At 46.8% G+C, this 18811-nt stretch overlaps 9 protein-coding genes across 9 annotated transcripts; 4 read left to right on the top strand and 5 right to left on the bottom strand.

The window, feature by feature from the left end:
* The first annotated feature begins 317 nt into the window (after positions 1-317).
* LY89DRAFT_337277 (uncharacterized protein) lies at positions 318-1625 on the top strand. Its single transcript, XM_018206829.1, has 2 exons — positions 318-1207; positions 1247-1625. The coding sequence occupies exons 1-2, from the start codon at positions 464-466 to the stop codon at positions 1328-1330; spliced, it is 828 nt and encodes a 275-aa protein (XP_018062540.1). The 5' UTR covers positions 318-463; the 3' UTR covers positions 1331-1625.
* Positions 1626-1770: 145 nt separating this feature from the next.
* LY89DRAFT_725117 (uncharacterized protein) lies at positions 1771-2970 on the top strand. Its single transcript, XM_018218953.1, has 3 exons — positions 1771-2318; positions 2372-2582; positions 2665-2970. Exons 1-3 carry the CDS (start codon positions 2178-2180, stop codon positions 2889-2891), a joined length of 579 nt encoding a protein of 192 aa, XP_018062539.1. The 5' UTR covers positions 1771-2177; the 3' UTR covers positions 2892-2970.
* A 168-nt stretch (positions 2971-3138) lies between these two features.
* Positions 3139-4871, bottom strand: LY89DRAFT_659201 (glycoside hydrolase; the record flags this gene model as incomplete). The annotated part of the gene is made up of 3 exons (XM_018212506.1): positions 3139-3847; positions 3892-4687; positions 4832-4871. 3 exons carry the CDS (start codon positions 4869-4871, stop codon positions 3139-3141), a joined length of 1545 nt encoding a protein of 514 aa, XP_018062538.1.
* Positions 4872-5968: 1097 nt separating this feature from the next.
* LY89DRAFT_600056 (FAD binding domain-containing protein) lies at positions 5969-7728 on the bottom strand (the record flags this gene model as incomplete). Its single annotated transcript, XM_018210135.1, has 5 exons — positions 5969-6237; positions 6286-6497; positions 6544-6986; positions 7035-7517; positions 7564-7728. The coding sequence occupies 5 exons, from the start codon at positions 7726-7728 to the stop codon at positions 5969-5971; spliced, it is 1572 nt and encodes a 523-aa protein (XP_018062537.1).
* A 761-nt stretch (positions 7729-8489) lies between these two features.
* Positions 8490-10720, bottom strand: LY89DRAFT_691080 (HET-domain-containing protein). Its single transcript, XM_018216230.1, has one exon. It carries the CDS (start codon positions 10553-10555, stop codon positions 8711-8713), a length of 1845 nt encoding a protein of 614 aa, XP_018062536.1. The 5' UTR covers positions 10556-10720; the 3' UTR covers positions 8490-8710.
* A 1002-nt stretch (positions 10721-11722) lies between these two features.
* LY89DRAFT_725113 (uncharacterized protein) lies at positions 11723-13317 on the top strand (the record flags this gene model as incomplete). The annotated part of the gene is made up of 3 exons (XM_018218952.1): positions 11723-12922; positions 12962-12987; positions 13044-13317. The coding sequence occupies 3 exons, from the start codon at positions 11723-11725 to the stop codon at positions 13102-13104; spliced, it is 1287 nt and encodes a 428-aa protein (XP_018062535.1). The 3' UTR covers positions 13105-13317.
* Positions 13318-13847: 530 nt separating this feature from the next.
* Positions 13848-15292, top strand: LY89DRAFT_599945 (family 71 glycosyltransferase; the record flags this gene model as incomplete). Its single annotated transcript, XM_018210126.1, has 2 exons — positions 13848-14815; positions 14902-15292. The coding sequence occupies 2 exons, from the start codon at positions 13848-13850 to the stop codon at positions 15290-15292; spliced, it is 1359 nt and encodes a 452-aa protein (XP_018062534.1).
* A 166-nt stretch (positions 15293-15458) lies between these two features.
* Positions 15459-15854, bottom strand: LY89DRAFT_677068 (uncharacterized protein; the record flags this gene model as incomplete). The annotated part of the gene is made up of 1 exon (XM_018213653.1): positions 15459-15854. The coding sequence occupies one exon, from the start codon at positions 15852-15854 to the stop codon at positions 15459-15461; it is 396 nt and encodes a 131-aa protein (XP_018062533.1).
* A 614-nt stretch (positions 15855-16468) lies between these two features.
* LY89DRAFT_677067 (uncharacterized protein) lies at positions 16469-18020 on the bottom strand (the record flags this gene model as incomplete). The annotated part of the gene is made up of 3 exons (XM_018213652.1): positions 16469-16565; positions 16652-16887; positions 16974-18020. The coding sequence occupies 3 exons, from the start codon at positions 18018-18020 to the stop codon at positions 16469-16471; spliced, it is 1380 nt and encodes a 459-aa protein (XP_018062532.1).
* Between the last annotated feature and the right edge of the window lie 791 nt (positions 18021-18811).

Genomic DNA, 18811 nt, shown 5'->3' with positions numbered 1-18811 from the left:
AGAGCTGAATTCGGTTGGTTGCTCTGTCAAAACGCCCCGTGCCATCCTAATCGGGAGCCAAACAGGTCTATTTTCAGGGTTGCCCGCATTATGGCCCGTTCTGGCTTGGCGCCATGAAAATAATACAGTATTCGTTTGGTCAGAAGTCACCGTATTCTGCCTTGGCCCCATGAAGTCCTCTTCCTCCTCCCTGGAATTTCTCCTTTAAACACATTCACACAACTTCAACATCCATTTCGATCTTTCTTTTTCCCGTCCTTCGTTAAGAACAACTTCATCGCATTTCCGACTGCTTCGACGACTTTTTCTTTCGCATAAGATATTCGAATTGCACATTGCACATTGCACAGCCACAGCAGAGAGGCAATTTATCGCTGACGAACGTGTCGCACCTGGTCCACCTCACATACGAGGTCCCTCAACAACTCATTCCCTTCTCTTTTTCACATTCAACACCATCACCATGTTTTCACGGCGGCAATTACGACTCCTGACGGTCTTTGTCCTCTTCTTCGCCATCGCGCAAGCCAGTTGGTTCGATCTCAGCATTTTTGGTCGCGATAATGGCAAGAAGGGAGTGGACGCAGGAGATTCTTCTTCGACAAACAGCAGCTCGAACGCAAACCAAGCTGTATCTACTGGAGTGAGCTCAACACCTTCATCTACGCCTGTATCATCGACGCCATCATCGATTCCTACCTCTGCGACTTCGCAAACCTCTGCTAGCCCAAGTAGCACACCCAGCAGCACCCCCTCTTCCACACCACCGAGTTCGACCCCTACATCTTCATCTGCCGCTCCCTCCTCGACCCCGACGAGTACACCTACACAGACCTCAGACACCAACTCGCAGACCTCGAAGAATGCCGATACGACTTCGGACTCAACTCAACAAACCTCCACATCCGCGACCGTCGTTCGTTCCACAATTGTCATGACTGTTTCTGGTAGTCTTACGACCTCTGTTTCCTCGTCCACTCAATCATCTGCAGCCACAGGAACTGGAGCCAGCGGACAACTGTCAGGAGACGGCACATCCTCATCCTCGGGAATGAGCCCCAAGACCAAGAACACAGTCATCGGAGTTGTTGTCGGTATTGGAGGAGCAGCCATCCTTGCTGGTCTCTTCGTTGTAGCATGGAGAATCTGGGGACGCAAGAAGGCTGAAGACGACGATGATGGATTGATGGGATTCCGCACTGGAAGCGCAGGAAAGGGTCACGAGAAGAGTGGCAGCGTCTCTCAGGCAGGTGGATCAAATCCTTTCCAGAGCACATTGGAAAACTACCACAACCCAGCCAGGAACGTGAATGCATCGTCGAACTTCTAGGGAGTGGGAGTTGATTTGTTTTCTTGTGCGGTTTTTTCAGCGTCATACGTTTTCGTACCCGAGGGGATGGACAAGATATTTTTTTCAGGATCTGGGAATCGAAAGGTATTTGCATTAGAATGGCGTAGTATGCGAGATTTCCATTTTCTTTTTTTTCATTGATAGTTGGCAGAGCGCAATACCAATTGCAATGGATGCAATACTGTTTACTGTTTGTAGCTTAATACATAGAATCTACCATGGACCTTTTCTGTGCTTTACTTCACTTTCCGTCTACATTTTCAATGGAATAGGAGCCAAGTTGGTGAACCCCTCATAAAGCCACATCACCCGTTATCAAATATACAACATCCCATGCACCTGGTGTCGCTTCGATCCCGACCCCAACCCGTTTTCTTTTTCCAATCCAGTTCATCCAACCTCCAAACGCCAAACCTGCATATCACCCGCAGCCACAACCGCTTTCCTCCCATCTCCTGCATCCACCAACACAATTACCCATTCAGAATAAAACAAAAATCAATTCCTCAAGGGGGATCCTCGGAAGATAAGATGGTGCAGCGCATAATTCACCACTGTAACACAACGGTTTGAAGATCGAGGGGTCGCGTTTCAGAAGCGTCGTCCGAACTCAGATCCAGATCCAGATCTGCTGTGTGTTGGCAAGTTGCCAACGACGACGACGGATGTAGGTTGGTGTTCTATTGTGCATCTTTTACTTGTACGAATTCATTCTCTACTTGTGCTTGATTCCACTATTTGTCTTTCGCCCATTGATTGAAAGGTTATTGCGGGGCATCGTATCAATATCGAAGACTCAAAATAAGGAGGGGAAACAGAAGACAAGATGAAATACACACTCGTCCTAGGAATGGGCATGGGATTGCTGGGCACAGCATCAGCAGGAGGAGACATGATAATCGATTTCCCCGGCCTCCTACGCCCTCGAGCGAGTGCCGTCGCAGCATCATCTTCGACAAACCTCCTCGTACGTCCCTCCTCGTCCCCTTCATCATCCCTACTTCTAACAACAAGATATAGGCCTTCTCAAGCGCACTAGGAGGACAAGCCGCAGATCCCGTCACCTCGACGGGAGATAGTACACGCCCGTTTGCCGTGGGGACAGATACCTTTACGGACTTCGAGACTGCGGCGACGCGGAGCTGTAATAATCAGCATAATGCGTGTGCGGGCGTTGCGAACGCGAAGACGGTGAGCGGGTTGACGGTTGGGGATTGTGATACGCAGCAGAGTATGTATTTCCCCTCTCATTTTCGATCACAAAGCTTTTCACAGCATGGCATGGAGGAGAGCATATGCTGATGGGTGAAAAGCATCCTGCGAAGCAGCAGCAGCATCCGGACCACCCTCGTCCTTCACCGCGTCGAGCAACACGGGCACGACGACGGCGGCGTCTGTCGATGTTGCTTCCGCGGCGGCGCAGACGAGTAGTAGTATTGTGAGTGTGGAGAGTGTGGCTAGTACGAGCACGACTTCTGCGTTTGCGGTGCAGGGGACGCTGCATAGTAGTGATGATAATTTTCTGTTTTTTTGTGATTGAGGAAGTGGAGAGAGAAGTGATGGGAGGGATGGAGAGGCGGGATGGGGAGGACGGGGAGGCGTAATTGGAAATTGAAAAGGATGTATGAATTTCTGGATATCGGAGTGGTAGGCTGACAGGGCAAGGGCATAGGAACTGGCGTCAAGGAAACAATGATTCTGTCACTCATCTAGAAGATGAAAAAACGTCGTATGAACATTTTTGAAGTATAATACCACTCAAATACATCTCAATCTCACAACTTCCATCACCAAAAGACACCCATCCCCACGAAATCCGCCCCATAACTCACAATCCCCTCACTCCCATAAACATTCCCCACCTCAACCACATTTCCCCCCTCTTTCCACCCCTCAAGCAGAACCTTAAAAACACCAGTATCAAACCACCCATCTCCCACAGAGAAAAGCTCACTACTCCTCCCACTAAGCGGGGTTTCGATCCTAGTTACCTCCCCGTTTACCGAAATGGTCATGTTCCGCGTATTCGTGCCATCGGTCCACGAAGTTGAATCCGCGATATCGTTGTTGCAGAAATATATCTGAGCGAGCTTCGCCCCCTGAATGGACGTGGATGGAGAAGTGATGTTCAGGGACGCGGAGCCCGTGGGGGAGAGATAGCCTATTTTTGAGCCGACGGGGGCGCAGAGGCCGGAGCAGGATGTGAAGGTCGATGTTCCGATTAAGGAGAATGGGGTGGAGGGGTAGAATGTTGAGTTTGGTGGGGTGAGGGTTAGGGAGAGGGGCGTGGTGGGGGAGGTGATTGTGATGGTGTTGTTGTTTGTTGCTGATAGGGAGAGGGCGGCTGTGAGGACTGAGGAACCTGCTGGGAGGGTGTACGGGTTGTTGTTGATGTCAACTGTGCTGGATGCTTCCATTGCGGAGGCGAAGTGGATGGTTGCGGTGTAGTTGTTGCTGGTTGTTGAGCCGTACACTTTGTTGAATGTTGTGGTTTGACTGGATGGTCAGTATCGTTTAGACATGTAAGGGGGTTTACTTACCCGGAAGTTTTAGAATCATTAGATGAGTAGCTTCCCGCTGTAGTGGTACCGATAAACTCGAGAAGAAGCGTTCCATGAGCTTCAACAGGTGCGGTATAAGAGGTGAGGACGTTTGTCGAGGTGATGTTGTTCCAGATATCCTTTACTGTAGCCACTTTCTGTACACCAACGTCGGGAAAGTTCAACGTGAGTTCTCTTGCTGTGTCATCTAGATTGATGAGTGCCACAACCGTCCTATTTCCACTCAAAGGACCTGCCCAAACTTCATACCCATCTTCAGTCCATCTTCTCCTGAAACTTGCTGCAACGCCCAAACTATCCTGATTATACCCAATCACATCCTCGTTCATGAGTGTAGCCAACGAAGCTGCAGCAATACTCGTATAGGTATCCTTCAACGCCGCTCCAATAACCAAGGGACTCTTCAAGATCGCCCACAGCGAGAAATGAGTCTGCTCTTCTGGAACAGTGAACACATTATTCCCAACTTCCAACATATCAAGATCTAACCAATGTCCAGGACCGGCAAAATCCGTCTGTGGTGCTGCTTGGTTTAAGATCCGTGGTACTGTTCGGTAGGCAGGAATGATGTCGTTGGTTATTCTCCATGTATTTCCTAGAGCTGGTGCCCATGCTGAAGGAAAGTCTACACCCCAATCACAGATTTGGAAGAGGATTGGTCGACTGAGAGACGCGAGTGCGGCTGTCATGTTTGCGTATCGTCCAGAGGGTGATACGGCAGGTGTATAGTCTGCGTCGGGGTATCCAGCGGCAGCGTCGGAATAGCAGTTATCATCTAGTCGTGTTAGCTGAGAAATCTTATGCAACAAGAGGTTTACATTTCAGAAGATCAGCTCCCCATGAAGCAAACGTTTCGGCATCTGTTTCCTCATGGACTAGACTGTCAGTACCAGAACAAGGTGGGGATAGACGGACATACACAAACTACCAATTTGGGCAGGTTCTCCCGTCATACACATCTGGATTCCCCCATCTGAATAAACACCAAACTTCAATCCGAGCGAGTGGATGAAATCCCCCAACGCGAAATATCCATCAGGAAATCGTTCAGGATTCCAAGTCAATGTCCCATTCGCAGTCCGATTCGGTAAAGTCCATCCACAATCCACAGTCGCAAAGTCATATCCACGATCTTTCAATCCTAGATCGACCAATGCTTGCACGTTTGAATGGACAATACTCTGGTTTGGAGCGCAACTGTAGTGATTGTAGGAATTCCATCTACGAATGTCAACCATGCACTCGCCACACTGTAAAAAGACTCACCCCATCGGCGGTGTAATAGCCAACCCATTATCTAGCCTGCGAGTCAATTCTGACCCAGCACTCACGAATGGAACACAAGCAACAAAAAATAAGAGAATCTCCATATTGAGAAACAACTTCTCGATACTGTCCAAGCACCAGACTCCCAACAAGCAATATATAACTCATCCCATTAACCACCTACCGCCGATCTCCTCAGACAAATCTGCGGAGATGTTCCTCAAAGATGTTTTTCCATGGCAACATCCTGGGGTAGATGTCGGCTCAATGTGGCTACGAATAAGGACCCCGCAATGCGGAGAAACTGGGATGCGCTCCAATGAGATGGTGGCGCATATGGGTGGAGGCACATGGTAGATCTGGTCCCTGAGCTACGGCTCGTGAGTGCCGAGATCCCCGGAGTGAGGCTCGCATGTTTTTTTTTTTTGGGACATTGTGAGAGGAGGAATTCGGGATTGAGGCAGGGGTTGACAGTAGGAGGTCGAGATTGAAATTCTCCACTGCGGCGCTACTGAGGATAATTACGTGTTGCGTGGCACATCTAGGTTGAGGGTTTTGTTTTGAAGCAATTTTTGAGTTTCGCCAGGATAGGAAGTGATGATCTCTCGGGTGAGAATACCTTCGAACATCGGAGAACTCGGTATGGGAAGCCTGGTGCAAAGCATTCTGCACATCCTACCTGGAAGCATGCCATCCGAGGTTATATTAGAGCGGCACAGCAGAAAGTTAATTCCAGATGCTCTTCTTCTCCAATAAAATTCAAAATTTGAACTCTGAGCATACAGAAGGTTCAAAACAACTTGAAGTAACCAGGCTGTAACTTCTGCCAGACCCCATTAGGATCGTACTTCTTGCTCGCTGCTCGTAGCTTTTCCAAATTTTCTTGACCATAACTTGCAAAAACAGGTTGTTCAAGAGCAGCATAGTTTTGGTAAACAAATGGATGTCCCAAGTCTTGCTCATATGCGGTTGCGTTTGAGCGATTGACAATGTTACGTACGGCTTGCATGACTGCTGTATCATTGCTAGCTGAGGACCACGAAAATGCGAGATTGATCACTGCGATAAATCAGTTCGAGTTAACAAGGCAGTCGGGGAAATACATACGAACAAGGGGCCCATCAAGAGTAGTTATTCCAAGGGCATTTCCACCGTTCTTACTAAAATGAGAGATCATATCCGTATTGATCGGTTGGAAGACCAGGGCAGGAAGAAGTCCAGGCAAAGTCTTAATCGTATCTGTTTCTTCCATGAATATCGAGATGATGTCTGACATGAGGGTAGGACTATTCTTCGTCATCAATGCCCAGTATGTTTGCCTGCATTCAAAATTAGCAATGAATTATATTGTTACTAGAGACGTACCGAAATCCACCGGGGTTAGAGTTGTTGAACACAACAGTCAATGCCGTCAAGTTCGTGACCGCAAGGGAGTTCGCAATAGCACCTGGTGTGTTGGTGAAGTTTTGCAGAATGGGAGGGTACGCAATTGGTTTCCCGTACTGAAGATCAGAAGCAATAGCGTAGATATCTTCAGCTTGAGAATATGCGTATGCCAGAATGACTTGTGCATAGTCGTCAGTTGGGCCATTGATGTTTAGCCAATAAAGAGCATTGTTCAATGACGCTGCAGTTTCATTGTTGTAGATGTATACTTCTGAACCTGCCCAGAGATCGCCTTGGGGATAAGTTGCCATGTCGAAGGATGTGACGATTCCAAAGTTGTTTCCTCCTCCGCGTAAAGCGAAGTACAAGTCTGGATACGTTGCAAATGTCACCTCGCGAATGGAACCATCAGCGAAGACCACCTAAATCGTGTTAGGGTGTCTCAAATTTTGAATGACCGAAGTCCTGACCTCATATGCATTCACATTGTCACATGCCCAGCCGTATCTTGCTGAGAAGAACGACATTCCTCCACCCAATGTTAATCCTCCCACGCCAATATCCGCTACTCTACCCCCAATCACAGTAAGCCCCTTTGGCTCCAAGGCACTATAAACATCAAACCATCTGTTTCCAGGCCCTACTGAAGTCTGAGTCTGATCTTCTGATACTGTGATTTGATTCAGATTGATCAGGTCAATAGTCAAACCTCCATCAATATTGGAAGCTCCTGAGAAGGCCGCGTGACCTCCGCTCTTAACAGCAAATTGACATTGGGTGACCTGAACAGTCAAGACGGCTAGTGAAACCCCGAGGGCGTCTTCCGGTGAGAAACGACAAGTTGGAATGTCTGATTCTTGCTGGACTGACCAGTATCTAGACTCCTCGTACTGATAGATGGTGCTGTTTTCGTATGAGACTTGCCCAGGAAGAGCAAAGTTCATGAAAGAGCACTGCGCGATGTTAGTCTCAAGTTACATGAGTGTCGGGAGCACTTACAGCTAGAGCGCATCCTGATGGTAATGACCTGGTGTCTAAAGAAGCATTCTGTATCAATTGAAGGTAGGACTCGATTTGAGAATTGACAATGTCGAGGGTCAGTGTCTCGTACTGCGCGGACGCATGTGAGCACCAGATACCGAGTAAAACAAGAAGTAGATGCATATTCTCAAGTCCACGTTCCTGAGATGAAACAACTGGAAAGAGGGTGAAGGAAGAAAGCATTAGGGGAAGGGAGCATTCATCGCAACGGGTAGGGACAGCGAACAGACGAGGGCAGAGCTTCAATTGGATCGTGGGCGATTTATCTCATCTTGGAATGCAGGCATCCTGGCGATCCTCGTATTTACCTCATTGGAAGATTTGCAGAATATTGAATGTATTCCTAGAGGGGCAGCTGCATGCAGTGCAACGGAACGGATCCTTCAACTGCAGGGGAACCGGAACCCAAGAAGTCTTTCCACTCTCCCCAGCCGGAACCGCGAATCGGACGACTTACGAGAAGCTAGCGGGTCCGGTGCGCTGGTACTGGGAGCATAAGTACCATGAGACTAGACGAAGAAAGGTTGCAAAGGTTTAAGAGTTTGGAGATACAGCATGCTCGGAGCGGCTGGATACCTGTGGCATTTGATGGCAGGGTGCGTTAAAGTTACCCCGCTATGCACCCCACCACACCTAGCATTTCGACAAGTGTACTGCATCAATGCGCCCATATGGACTAGGACTGTGTTTGGTGCTGCTACCATAGTCGGATGATTACTCTAGTGATTTTAGATAGAAGTAGAAATCCATTTGATAGACTTTTTGTACATACTTTTGTAATAGGAGTAATTGGCGCTGTTTAATGCACCGGCTTTGCGTTTGGTGGGGCCTGGATGCTTGTTATGACATGCGCTATTGTTACTCTCACTTATGGGTGCCTCTTACTGTAAAAGCCATATGTACGGACAGTTCATAATAGAGTCGAGAGTTGTACTTGTGGTCGAAGCCGATACTTGACCCAAGCTAGTCTTTTCCCTGGCCCTGTTTTGGGCGAACAACTAGCCTTCTTAACAGCCCCTCAATCGCTCCACATGTTCTAGTGACAGCAGTAACTTGTTGCTTTCGTCTTATATCTTACACTCAAAATTGTCGTTTCAACATGAGGTCAGCGAATCTCGAAAGTGTCTAAAACATATCTTTCCTCCTCCAATCCAACCATAGCCTCTCCATTCATAAATCCATCCACGTATGCCTCGCCAATTACCACATAATGACCACTGACTGGTCTCAAAACAACCGGGAATCTGCACCCAAATAACACACAAATTATATCTCCTTCCATAGCATTCAGAGGCGCAAGTCCAACTAGCCCTTCCATTGAGAGCAGCAGCCTCCTTCGGTTCATCATCAAGCCCGCACTCAACATCGTAGAAAGCTGCGTCTTTTCTTCATCATCATCTCCATCGAGCTGTTCGTCATCATCAGCTATCGAGCCAACTGAATTTACCATCGTCGAACTTCTACTCGGAGGATCAAGTCTTAGCATATCTGAACCACTAAGCACTTCATCACTCAGGGTAAAGATTGCTTCCAATTTACTAGCATACATATCTTCATCTTCGAAGTCCCAATTACCACAAGAAATCGTACGTCCAAAGACTGCTTGTGAAGTAAGAGAGTTCGAGTGGGTACCAACGAAGAGGTTCCACCAGTCGTGGAAGATTTCAAGTGCAGGTCCAACATCACTTGGTGAACCACTTTTTCGATACGGCATCCCAACTGTCTTAATAGTGTCGAGTATCAAGCCGGTAGTACTCAGTCCATTACCATCTGAGGAGAAGTGAACATCAGCTACAGTATCTCCTGCTGCTTGGAACTCTGGCTGGTGATGATGAAGACCAATGCCAACAGCCTCCTGCATTTTCCGAGGACGAGTCCAGTCCGGTACCCATGATGGAAGGTCATATTGGTTATCATCGTGCTGCTTTACAACGATTACGTCGAGTTTCTGGGACATGCTGATGATGTGTCGAGCTGTATGCGTGAAGATGTCTCGTTCGGATTGAGAATAATCAATCTCTCCAAAGTTATTACGAGAGCTTGATACTCCCACCAAAGCGTAGACTTTATCTTTCGGATCCGTGGCTAGCTTCCCTTTATGAGAGAGTAAGAGCTCGAAAAGTGGCGGATCTGCGAGGTGGGGTGAAAATCGAGATAATTGTAATCCTCGTGGGCCACCGTGTGTGAGAGACCGCACCCATGAAGGATGTTTATAAAACAAAGATGATAGTTCTTCCGCCGATTCCTGAAGTGTGTCGCAAACTCTATCAAACTGCTGCCATGGGATTTCTTCATCCCCGCAATAGACAGTAGTCGTTCTTGCAGAGCTTACTTCTTGGATCACCCATATTCGCCACCAATATGACCTTCTAAATAGCGTTACTAACGCTACAAAGTCTGGTTCTCTTTCCGGGTCTAAAACGATAGCCGCGATCTGGTCTCTTGAAGAGCAAGAATTCAAATCACGTGCAAGCTGTATCGCACCTTTGCTGTTTTTATACTCCAAGCCAAGCCAGACAGCCACACCAGCGGCATGTTGATAGATAGCTCTCATATTAGCTGTTTGGAAGTTTCGTTCTGGGATATTCTCTTGATCGATACATATAGCGTCAATCCAGAGTATCAGCTCTTTCTCCGGTCGCAGGCGTTCAAGAGCATGTTTCAGATTAGGTGTAATGAGGATATGATCCGAGTCCACGGAGATAAATTGAGAACCGGTCTTCTCTCCCCAAACATAAGAGAGAGCTATGTATGGAGGCGCTGTCTCGAGCGTGGTGTGGAAAAGGCTGCATCGTAGAGGCTCAGAGTCATCCGCCGTTGGCAGAAGACGAAGGAGTCGTATGGATGTCCGGTTCCCATCGAGGGGTGCGTAGTGATATTTTCGTGACTGCATACGTTGTTTACCAAATGTCTTCTTTTTAAGAGAGTACTGTCTGTATGATTTCCCCATCATCTCGCTCGCCGTATGTATGGGGTTGAATGATAGTCCTCGAGGCGAGAAAAAGTTGGGTAAGCATTTGGGACATGAGATGCTTACAAATCCGCCCATACAGCTCTGACGCACAAATTTATAGCGCATTGATGTGAGGAATAGCCATGCTCTACATGAAGAGAGTTCTGAATTGACTGATTCTTCGCAGCCTCCGCAATCGAAATTTTGATATCCTCCACACGTGATTTCAGGGGGCGCAGCAGGTGGCGGCTGCGGAGGCGGGGTACTCGGTGAGATCTTTTTTCCCCATCTGCATACAAGTTTAGCATTGCCATTGACTTTGCATATATTGCAGCGACAATTCAAGGTCAATAAGAATGTCCACATATTCTGGGACATTCTTTAGTCATACAAGCCACCTTGCCAATCAACCCTGTCTTTGCAATCTATTGCTTGAATGCGGCACGAACGTAATTGAGCATTGGAAAGAGCGTTGCCTTAAAAAGTATTATGCATAGCTCATGTATTGATGTGTCGTAGGCTCGTACCTACTTCAATCTACATCTTTCTTCTGCCATCAATCGATCTTTCGCAAGTCCATACAATTAAAGGGCTTGAAAGATAAAAAACTGGAAAACTGGAAAACAATGAAGAGCGGGTGACTCTGGCAAGTTCTAGACTGCTCGAGCCGATGATATATGCAGCGATGAACGTTTTAGGGTACAAACTACAAAATTCCAACTGGACGCACAAAGCATTGGCGGCTCAAGATTGACTAGCTATTTGAAGCTGAAAGAACAAGAAACTCAAGACAAAATTACCAAAATTGACGTCTTAGATCTTTGCTCCGTTGACTCCAAGCAGCCGCTCGTATCTAGAACTTCTTAAGAGATTTTCTGGTATTGGACTCTTCCTTCTGCTTCGGTAGGCAAATATAGTTGATCAAATCAGTAGTATGCTACAGATCACGAGTCAAGGTTGAGGCTAGAGTTGTCGTTCAGTTGGATGCTAAGCCCTCGCTTCATTTCCAATTCTGGTTGAAAACAAGGTCGACAAGAATTCACTTTTATCAAAATTGAACGCGCTAGATTCCGATACGCGCACCTTCTCCTTCTTTTCAACCTCGAGATATCACCCTTCTCCCATTAATTACCTACATAACGATCTACAACACCAAAATACAAGATGGCATCTCTTAAATGCGCTATGTGCGGCGGCGATACAGAGCTCATATGCTGTATCTGCAAATCAGCCAGCTACTGCTCGGTTTCTTGCCAACAGAAAGACGCGCCCCTTCACAAGCTTCTGTGTGATAGATTTGAATCCTTTCTGGCATCCAATCCCCGACCTGCGGACACTTTCAAATCGACGTACAAGCTCGCGATCCTATTCCCCGAAACGAAGAAGCTCCTGGAGTTGATCTGGATTGAGACTCGATTGACATACAAGGAGGAGGAGGACAAGTGGGAGTACGATTGCAATTTCGATCAATATATCGAAGGTGGAGCGGTAGAGTTGGATGCTGAAGAAACTGTCAAGTGGCCCTTGAAGATTGCATATGGTCCCAAAATCCGGCAACACAACGCATGCTTAGGGTTCTTGATACGCGGTTCTGGCAAATTGGGATCCCCTGGAGATGATGCGGATCAAATTCTGTCTGAATATCGTGGTGGTATCGTCACGGTTGGCACACTCAAGACCAACGCAAAGAAGGACCATAAGGAAAGATACCGGGACATAACGATGAACGACCTCCGCCACTCCTTAACTTTTTTCTGCGAGTGGATATACGCCCATTATTCGACCGATCTGAGTCCATTTGTCGTTCTCGATAAGCCGACATGGATCAAAGGGGTCACGATCGGTTCCGTATATACCATGTCGCTTGGTTGCGGAAAGTATGTCTCAGAACTTGTTCAACACGACACCAAGCCGTTTCAAAATATCAAAACTTTCACCTCTCCTATTTTGACGCATCTGGGCTTCCCACTATCAATCATTACCGAGAACAGCTCGCTGGATTGGAGTCTCCTAGAAAAAGACCTCAGAGATGACGAAAATTCGAATGAAGAAGGTACTATGCTCTTGAAAGGCACAAATCCTTCCTCAGACCATAGTTCCTGGTGGAACCGCACATGCCTACCAGGCTGTAACAATTCGCCAACGAACTTTAACATCGGCACAGTCACTGTCTATCGGAACGATCACAAAGACATCTCCGAACACCATGTTGAAGCTTTGGTCTCCTACTGCAAGAATGTTCTGCAAGTCGCCATGAAGGATGAGAGTGGTGTTTATGACGAGCATGACAAGCAGGCGATCATCGACACATATATTACTTTGGCAAAGTTCTGCGAGTATTTTGAGTCTTTTAAGAAAAACAAAGTGGGTTGATGTTGTTGCTCTCATTTATAAGAAAATTAGTTTAGTAAAGAGACCGCTTACAGAAGGTATGTTGTTAAACGTATGCATTTTTAAGATGAAGAATGGCTCACTCTTCAAACAGGAGAGCAAAGCCAGGCGAAGCGTGCAAAGCTCTTGAGCTCTATCAAATTACGGTTGGATGAGAAAGCAAATAATTGAGCGAGAGAGGGTATTAATGGCAAGACGTTATTGATTATGGTGGGGAATGGCCAATTAGTGAGGGAAGTTGAAGCTGAGAGCTTGTTGGGACAGCTTGGCAGTTCCATGGTGGCGGATGTCATAAGTCAGAGGTTGTGCAACTACCTGCGTAGTGGCTGCGACTTAGAATGAAAGGTCTTACCTACCTATCGTGCGATTTTCCAATGAAGCTACCTGATGCTTGGCCCTTCACGTGATCGTCGTCCGGCTGGAAATCTTACTTCACGGATCTTCCAAACAGATTTATGAGCGATCATTGTTGCGCACGTGAACTCTCGATTGATGTAAATCCTTCTGAATATTTGAGCTTTAATATATCTTGATCTGAGTTGTGTTGTTACTCATAGTCCTCGACCTCGCTTAAATGCCGATTCAGGGGTAAGGGGCACGGTCGATGTTTCATGACGTGTCGGACCACGATGTTTAGTCCGGAACCTCTCGAATATGATTTATTTGCATCCATTCCGTCCCATCGCCCGTTCTCGTATTCGCGGCACTGAAAGATTTTCATTGTACAGTTGTCACGATGCTTGTACAACGCCCCGCGGGCATCCGTGTCATCTTAGCGGCCGGCATGGTCCTACTGTTCAGTGTTCCGATGTATCTTGTCTATCTCAAACGAAACCCCGATTGGAAATCGAAACCATCAGCCTGGTTGGCCAATTCGGGACAGAATGGTGATGAAGAAATGGTTTCGACGCCAACTACAAATCCAGAGCTCTCCAAACCAAGCAGACCGCCCGAGTCCATCCAGGATGCCCATAAACTACCAACAGCAGATGATTTCCTATCTCATTTCACGGCTGTTACGCAAATAAAGGGAATGACAATGTCAGAGGCAAAATCATCATGCTCTTGGGAAGTTAGCGAGGAGGTCAATTTTCAGTACGGCAACGATTCCGAATGGGCAGTTCAAGATAGGGCTGACGAAGAGCTTGAGTTCCGTCGGAATCAATGGCACCATTTCATCAATAATGAATTGTTACCATACGAGTCATACAAAGATCGATTCAACGGTCGTGGTATTGTCATTGTTGCAGGAAATGGAAAGAGCTTGAAGCGTGTCAGGGTCATCCTGCGACAATTGAAGAGTCTGGGATCTCGGCTACCAATTGAGCTGCATTACTGGGGCGATGAATTTCCAACCAAAGCCCAAAAAGAAATGTCCACGTTGTGGCCTAGCATGTACTTCAATGATCTATCTTCGTCATCGAACATTCTGAAAAGCAGCAACGACAACTTCTTCCACATCAATTATCAGCTCAAGACCGTCGCTGTCATGAACTCGCGGTTCGCTGAGCCATTATTACTAGACTCAGACAACATACCAATCATTGATCCCGAATCTCTTTTCGACTCAGATACGTACAAGGAATTCGGCACCTTATTCTGGCCAGACATTGCAAGGACACGACCCAATAATCCAATATGGGCAATTACGAACACGCAGTGCCGTATGGACGAATATGAGCAGGAAAGCGGACAGCTTATTGTTGATAAGCGCAAGTTCTTCTATCATTTGCAATTGGCCGCTTGGTTCAACAACGTCCACGCACAGTATTACAATGAGTTTCTGCTTGGTGATAAGGACATGTTTCGATTCGCATGGCATGCTCTAAAAACCAAATATGGAACTCCACGGAAATGGGTCACAAGGTTAGTACCAAGGAAAAGACTTCTTGTCTCGTTTGTCTTGTGACCAAATTTCTTCTAATAGACCATGTGCTAACAAACATCTATAGTGTTGGAACGGTTGCCCCAAATGGGTATTATTGTGGTCACAGTTTCGCACAGCATCATCCCAATGGATCAGTTGCATTTCTCCATGGTGGGCTACTCAAGACGATACCAAAAGCAGTCATGAAATGGGAACGAGAGAGCCGAGGAGGCATTTTCCAAGCTTACAAGAGAAGTGTAGTTGATGAACGACACAACCTCATTGAGAAGGTTGCTATCAGTATGGATGGCGTACCATATCTACCAAACAGGCCCGAAGATTTGGGAATTCAGTGGTGCACTGATCTTAAGGATGTTCATCCTCGTAAATTGGATGAACTTGTTCCTGGTTTTGAGAAGACTTTCGAGGATCTTGGAGGTTATTGGATGTTGGATAACGATGGTACACATACATAATGTCTTGTGTACAAAGTAATGAATCATGCTTTTCACTCATGCAGAAACTCTACACAGCTGCGGTACCGCGCACTCAGGCGTGTCTCTGCCAGTGACCCGGGTCATTACAGACATTATTAGAACACCTTCTTCCAAACCCCCCTCTCGAAAAATCCTGAGCGCTCGTTTACGATTTATCGTTCCAGACATCAACATGGACATGCTCTACCACACCACTCCCAGCCTCAACATCCTGCCCCGCCCCAAGCGTGGGCAACCTCAACCTTGCTTTCGGCGTCAACGCCTTTTGATTTTTATCAATCTTTGGAATCTGCTCCAAAAACCACTTTTTCGTGCCCTCTCCATCTTGGTACCATTCTTCTTGCTTTTGTATGACGTACTCGACGAAACGAAACGCCACTTTTCGCCCCGCGTACCGTTGAATCGACTCTCCGGGTTTCAATCCTCCTATTTTACGAGATCGTCGTCGCTGGCATGTGCAGCAAGTTATGACTCCGATGGTAAGACCTAGTATAAAGGTCGCAATTGCGATTCCGATTGTAAGGCCAACTGAGACTGCCATGTTGTTTTTGGTCGTTTAGATTTAGCAGTATGAGGAAGGAGGAATTATTTCAGACTTTTTATTGCATAATTATCAGAAAGTGAGACATGTTCATTAATATAGGGCGGAAGGGAACGCTTGACGTAGCTTCATTGTATAAACTTTCGCGTCATAGCGCATGACTATATAAGAAATGTGGATCTAGACCGAAAACTAGTCGCTTGTCCTTCAACGAACTGGGGCTTATTGGGTGCTGGATGACCGATGACTTTACGCAGAACTCATGGCGATATATACAATAATCAAGAATGACTTTTCCCAAGCAAAACGAATAGCCTCAATGAATCTGCAGCGGTGAGACTTCGCAAGGATTGCTAAGTCCTGGACTGTGGAAAGAGAACAGGTAACAGGTGAATTTCAATATCTAAAGATACAAAGAACCACTCGAAGCAGCAGGTCTCTCATCACGATAACAACAAAGATATACTCCACCATAGCGGCGTACACTGTTTGGGTTTTAGAGCTATGGTGTAAACATGGTGCTAAAGTTTGGCTTAATACATATTTCATACCAATATCTAGTGCAATTTTGTGGTGGCGAAACGACGCCTCAGAACATGATCATGAGGATGCTGTCATCTGCTGTGACCAGAACCAGGCACCCACATCTCTGGCTCTGGGTCCCCATCAATGTTCAAAGCTTCCTCGGTATTCATGTTCAAAGAATGCTCCCTTCATATCAGCATATGATGGCAAGAACGCTGAATAATAAAGCTGACCATATCCTATGCCTCCTCAAAGGACCCTCCCTCTCTCACCTAAGTAGCCCAGCTGCACCTGCGACTTCCTTGTCACTCTTGAGTGCATCTTCACCCATCTCATCCTCGACAGAACTTTTGTTTACCGATGGCGACGACTCCCGGGCTCTCTTAACCCCGCGTCCTGACCATTCAGTTGATACGGGCTTTTTCAGACCAAGAGGCTTAGCATCGATCCAGCTCCTGTAACCTTCGTCGATCTTTTTTGCTTGACTTCTTCGAAGCACTTTCTGAAACTATCAGGAGCACAGTAGGTTCCGAGAATCATTTTCTTCGTAGGTTTGTCATTCCTAGCCTGAAGTTTCAGTGCCGAAGACATGACCCTACCGTATATGCACATGGCTTCAACTTGCTGCCTCTTCAGGTTTTCCTGATCTTCTCGAAAGACAAGGAATGACAAATTATCTTCCTCTTCATACTCAGAATTCCCACTGGCGGGCTTCTTGGCCGGATCGATCCTATCTGTACCAAACAGAAGAGAGAGTGCCGCGTTGTTAGGCTCGAATTCTTCTGTTGTCTTTCTCTTGAGGGTACAAGGCAAACGCTTCAGGAGAAGTGGGATCCCAATGATCTCCGAAATAACAGATTTGTACTCGTAAGTGCCGATTTCGGCGTGTTTCTTGTTGAGCAAGACTGTTTGAAATTGGGAACTCGGAATTTGCTGATGAAGCTCTGCCAAGTTGTTGATCTTGACGGCTTGACACCACTCTGGCTGCTTCAGTGCAACGAATGGGTTCTCTGTGTTGTTGCCGCCAACTTCAAATATGTAAGTATCTTCAAGGAAGCACTTAAGGGCAACTCGAAGGTCGTTGGCGGTCATGTCTCGATACTCTGCTACACGATTATCGTTTGTCATCTGTTCTACGCCCATGATGACAACAGAGCTCCTCAGACGGTGCGGATATGCGCCATTTCGCAAGTTAGAGTATCGTCCTCCTCGGATAAGCTGGGAAATACCTGAATTCTCTTCGGGAAATTTACCGCTGTCAGTCGAAAGCTGAATCGTCCTATCGTGGAAAGTGTAGAAGAAGTCCTTCCGCACATCACCACCACCAATCCAATCGCTGTACTGGGAGATTGCTTTGGAGGTATCACTTTCCTCGACAGTTTCGACCCAAATCATTTGTGGCATGTCCTTATCTGGTTCGTCTTTGTCGAAGCGCATGCCAAGCTTGTATGTGACATCGGGCTCATCTGGAGGATGCTCGTCATCGAGATTGTTGAGTGCGACGGTCATCTTCTCGCAGATTCGCTCGTGCAAAGCGTTGTCTCTGACCTGGCAGTGCTTGGAGCAATAAGCTGCGGACTTGCAATCTTTGCAAATCAAGTTTGTTGGCCTGCCGCAGACGCCACACTTGACAGGAGCCATGATGGTCTTGGAGATTCTGGTGAGCTGACCAATTCACACCTGAGTGAGTACTGTGTTGAATCAGGTACTCAATGGGGGCGCTGACATTGAAGACCGTAGAAGTGTGGTGGGTGAGCACTGGCATGAAATAGGGAAAAGAAAGCTTCCAAGGCATTCAAGAAGCAAGCATAGCCTCTTGAAGGCACATGTATTGACTAGAAGCTCCATGCAGTGAGATCATGAAGCAGATGGCATGGACAGAAAGCAATGGTCCAAAGTGAAGGCATGATTTGAAGCGACATCATATTTTTGTCAATGTTCGAAGGGACAGGAACAATGAAAAGAAGGAAGCGATATGCACTGACAACCTCGCTCGCCGCCTTGACTTCAAGGGGTCGGCAGCTTTACGAGTAAACTGCTTTTTGTGTGTCATGTCATCGCTGCATAATACATTCTAGAGACATTTTTCCCTTCAGGATGTTGAAACTCTGAAAGAGGAATGTGCCTGGAGTGCTTCATGAAGATGCATCCATGTGGTGACGATGATATTAATCTGCCTTTACAACTTCAAAATTATTATACTGGGTTGAATGAGTTGTCGTGTCTACCAGAGACGACAATTTTGCAAGGCACATGGTTGAGACCGGTGGAAGGAAGCTGAGTTTAGGGTGGGAGGTGTGGATGATGGGACAACAGAAGCACCATGAACGAGAAATGATGGATAACATATATATGTTGCAGCTTCGCTAAATAATACTTTTGAAGTCCAAGGACATTCTTATTTGCTCTTTCAGAAAAGACTGAAGGAAATA

This window comes from Mollisia scopiformis, assembly GCF_001500285.1.
Source record: "Mollisia scopiformis unplaced genomic scaffold LY89scaffold_33, whole genome shotgun sequence".
NCBI classification, from domain to species: domain Eukaryota; kingdom Fungi; phylum Ascomycota; class Leotiomycetes; order Helotiales; family Mollisiaceae; genus Mollisia; species Mollisia scopiformis.
Note: the sequence above shows the minus strand (reverse complement) of the source record. Positions and strands in the feature narration are given on the sequence as shown.

Coding starts and splice junctions, on each gene's coding strand:
- LY89DRAFT_691080 (XM_018216230.1), bottom strand. CDS start 10,555: ATGGGGAAATCATACAGACAGTACTCTCTTAAAAAGAAGACATTTGGT.
- LY89DRAFT_725117 (XM_018218953.1), top strand. CDS start 2,178: ATGAAATACACACTCGTCCTAGGAATGGGCATGGGATTGCTGGGCACA. Junction 2,319..2,371: donor CATCTTCGACAAACCTCCTC/GTACGTCCCTCC, acceptor AACAAGATATAG/GCCTTCTCAAGCGCACTAGG. Junction 2,583..2,664: donor GGATTGTGATACGCAGCAGA/GTATGTATTTCC, acceptor ATGGGTGAAAAG/CATCCTGCGAAGCAGCAGCA.
- LY89DRAFT_337277 (XM_018206829.1), top strand. CDS start 464: ATGTTTTCACGGCGGCAATTACGACTCCTGACGGTCTTTGTCCTCTTC. Junction 1,208..1,246: donor TGGGATTCCGCACTGGAAGC/GCAGGAAAGGGT, acceptor AGCGTCTCTCAG/GCAGGTGGATCAAATCCTTT.